The 1,733-nt window shown below is 39.6% G+C and overlaps 1 protein-coding gene across 1 annotated transcript; it reads right to left on the bottom strand.

The window, feature by feature from the left end:
* Positions 1 to 298: 298 nt before the first annotated feature.
* On the bottom strand, positions 299 to 1,249 carry LOC137363938 (probable G-protein coupled receptor 139). Its single transcript, XM_068027443.1, has one exon. The coding sequence runs from the start codon at positions 1,247 to 1,249 to the stop codon at positions 299 to 301; it is 951 nt and encodes a 316-aa protein (XP_067883544.1).
* Positions 1,250 to 1,733: the final 484 nt, after the last annotated feature.

Raw genomic sequence — 1,733 nt, 5'->3', positions numbered from 1 at the left:
ATGAGAAAACGAGATGTGTTTTTTTCCAATTAGAGGGCCGTGAAATTTTAAAGTTCTCCATCTCAGAGGGCTGCGGACTCTCAGACGTTGAATATATTCAAGACCGAGGACGATATATTTTGGGGCACTAACGGAATCAAGGCTTATTGTGATAGTGCATGAAAGAGGAGTTCCTATAGAAAATCCACCATGATCTTTTTGAATGGTGGATTGATCATCTGGCTACTCCTTCCCCCTTTTCTTCTGTTCTTAAGTTCAAAATTAAATTGTAATTAGAGCACGTCCTTAGTTTCTCTGCTTATTGAAACAAAAATGCTGAGCAAATCTGACTCACTGGGTATGTCACCATTTTCTTTAACTCTTCTCTGAATTTAGACTGAGTCACTGCATAAATAAATGTGTTCGTGCAGCAACTCAAAAGTAGAAGCATATATCCTGTCTCTTGAAAGATATAAACAGGATCATCATAGCCTGTGTAAGAATAATTATTCGTAATTCGATAATACACGTAATGGATTGTGAACGTCAGCCATAACAGTATAAAATTGGCGGATATGCTGAAGAGTAAAATGATGGATTTCTTTCTGTTCTGCATCTCAGGATCAGGATTATTTGCAGAGCTGGTGTTGCCTTTCAGTGCCTTGCGGACTCTGCTGGCCACTAATATATATCTTACTGTTAGAGCATTGAGAAGCAAAATAATGAAAAATGGCAGAAAAGGTGTTGCTATGGAGTCGAAATAAGAAAATGCTCGCCAGAGGGGTGAGGTATAAAAGATTGACCTAAATCTGCAATACCAGGGCAGTCCGTTACTTATGTACAGAGGTTCATATGCAAAGTACCATGGAATGTTTTGTAAACAGCTCAGAATAAGCACCATGCCTATGATTGCAGCTGCCGTTTCCTTGGTGCAATATTTTGCTTTCAGCTTCTGGCAACAAATGGCTATAAAGCGGTCAAATGTGAATGCGACGGTAAACCAGACAGAAAGATCATTAGATAAATATGACAGGGCGGTTTTTATCTGACATACTGGAGTAAGCGACAGATAATTTCCGGGAAAGTAAATGTCAATGATCTGATTGAGTATAACGGCAGTGATAACAGCCAGCAGATCCGCCGCTGCCATGGACACCAGGTAGTAGGTGATGCATTTCGAGAGACCGCACTTTCCCCGGGACAGAATCACAATTGCCACGAGATTAACTGCAGGGAAATGCAGAAAAGAAAAGATGTTATTGGCATGCATTAATGCAAAGAAGCAATGTCCACATTAGAAATTGGGCTACACCTTAACTTTGCGTGCTAATGCAAAATATTGATAGCGGTTTGCCAGCTGGTTTAACATCTCTCTCCATTAAAGACAATGAGCATAAAAATCAGAGATGAAGTAAAACCACTACCACCTCATCATCCCTCGTTATACACAGTCGCACAATCTCAAAATCTGCCCCTTGGCTACTACATCCCACAAGAAAACAATTTTTTGAGTAACTATCTGTATTCGAGAGTTTCGAAATGTCAAGTTATAACAATTATAAATGAAATAAAAATGGTCTGTGTTAATGCAACATGCTACTTGTAAATCATAAGGGAGGTGGTGGAGTTGTGGTATTGTGACTGGATTAGTAACCCAAAGACTCAGGGTATTGTTCTGGGGACATGGACGCTCGAATCCCACCACTGCAGAAGATAGAATTTGAATTCAATTAATAAATCTGGAATAAAAGCCA

The sequence above is a fragment of the Heterodontus francisci genome, unplaced genomic scaffold (assembly GCF_036365525.1).
Source record: "Heterodontus francisci isolate sHetFra1 unplaced genomic scaffold, sHetFra1.hap1 HAP1_SCAFFOLD_534, whole genome shotgun sequence".
In the NCBI taxonomy this organism is placed as follows: Eukaryota; Metazoa; Chordata; class Chondrichthyes; order Heterodontiformes; family Heterodontidae; genus Heterodontus; species Heterodontus francisci.
This window is presented reverse-complemented; position numbering and strand designations above follow the sequence as displayed.

What these genes read in the sequence shown, in the direction of transcription:
- LOC137363938 (XM_068027443.1), bottom strand. Translation starts at nt 1,249, where the DNA reads ATGCATGCCAATAACATCTTTTCTTTTCTGCATTTCCCTGCAGTTAAT.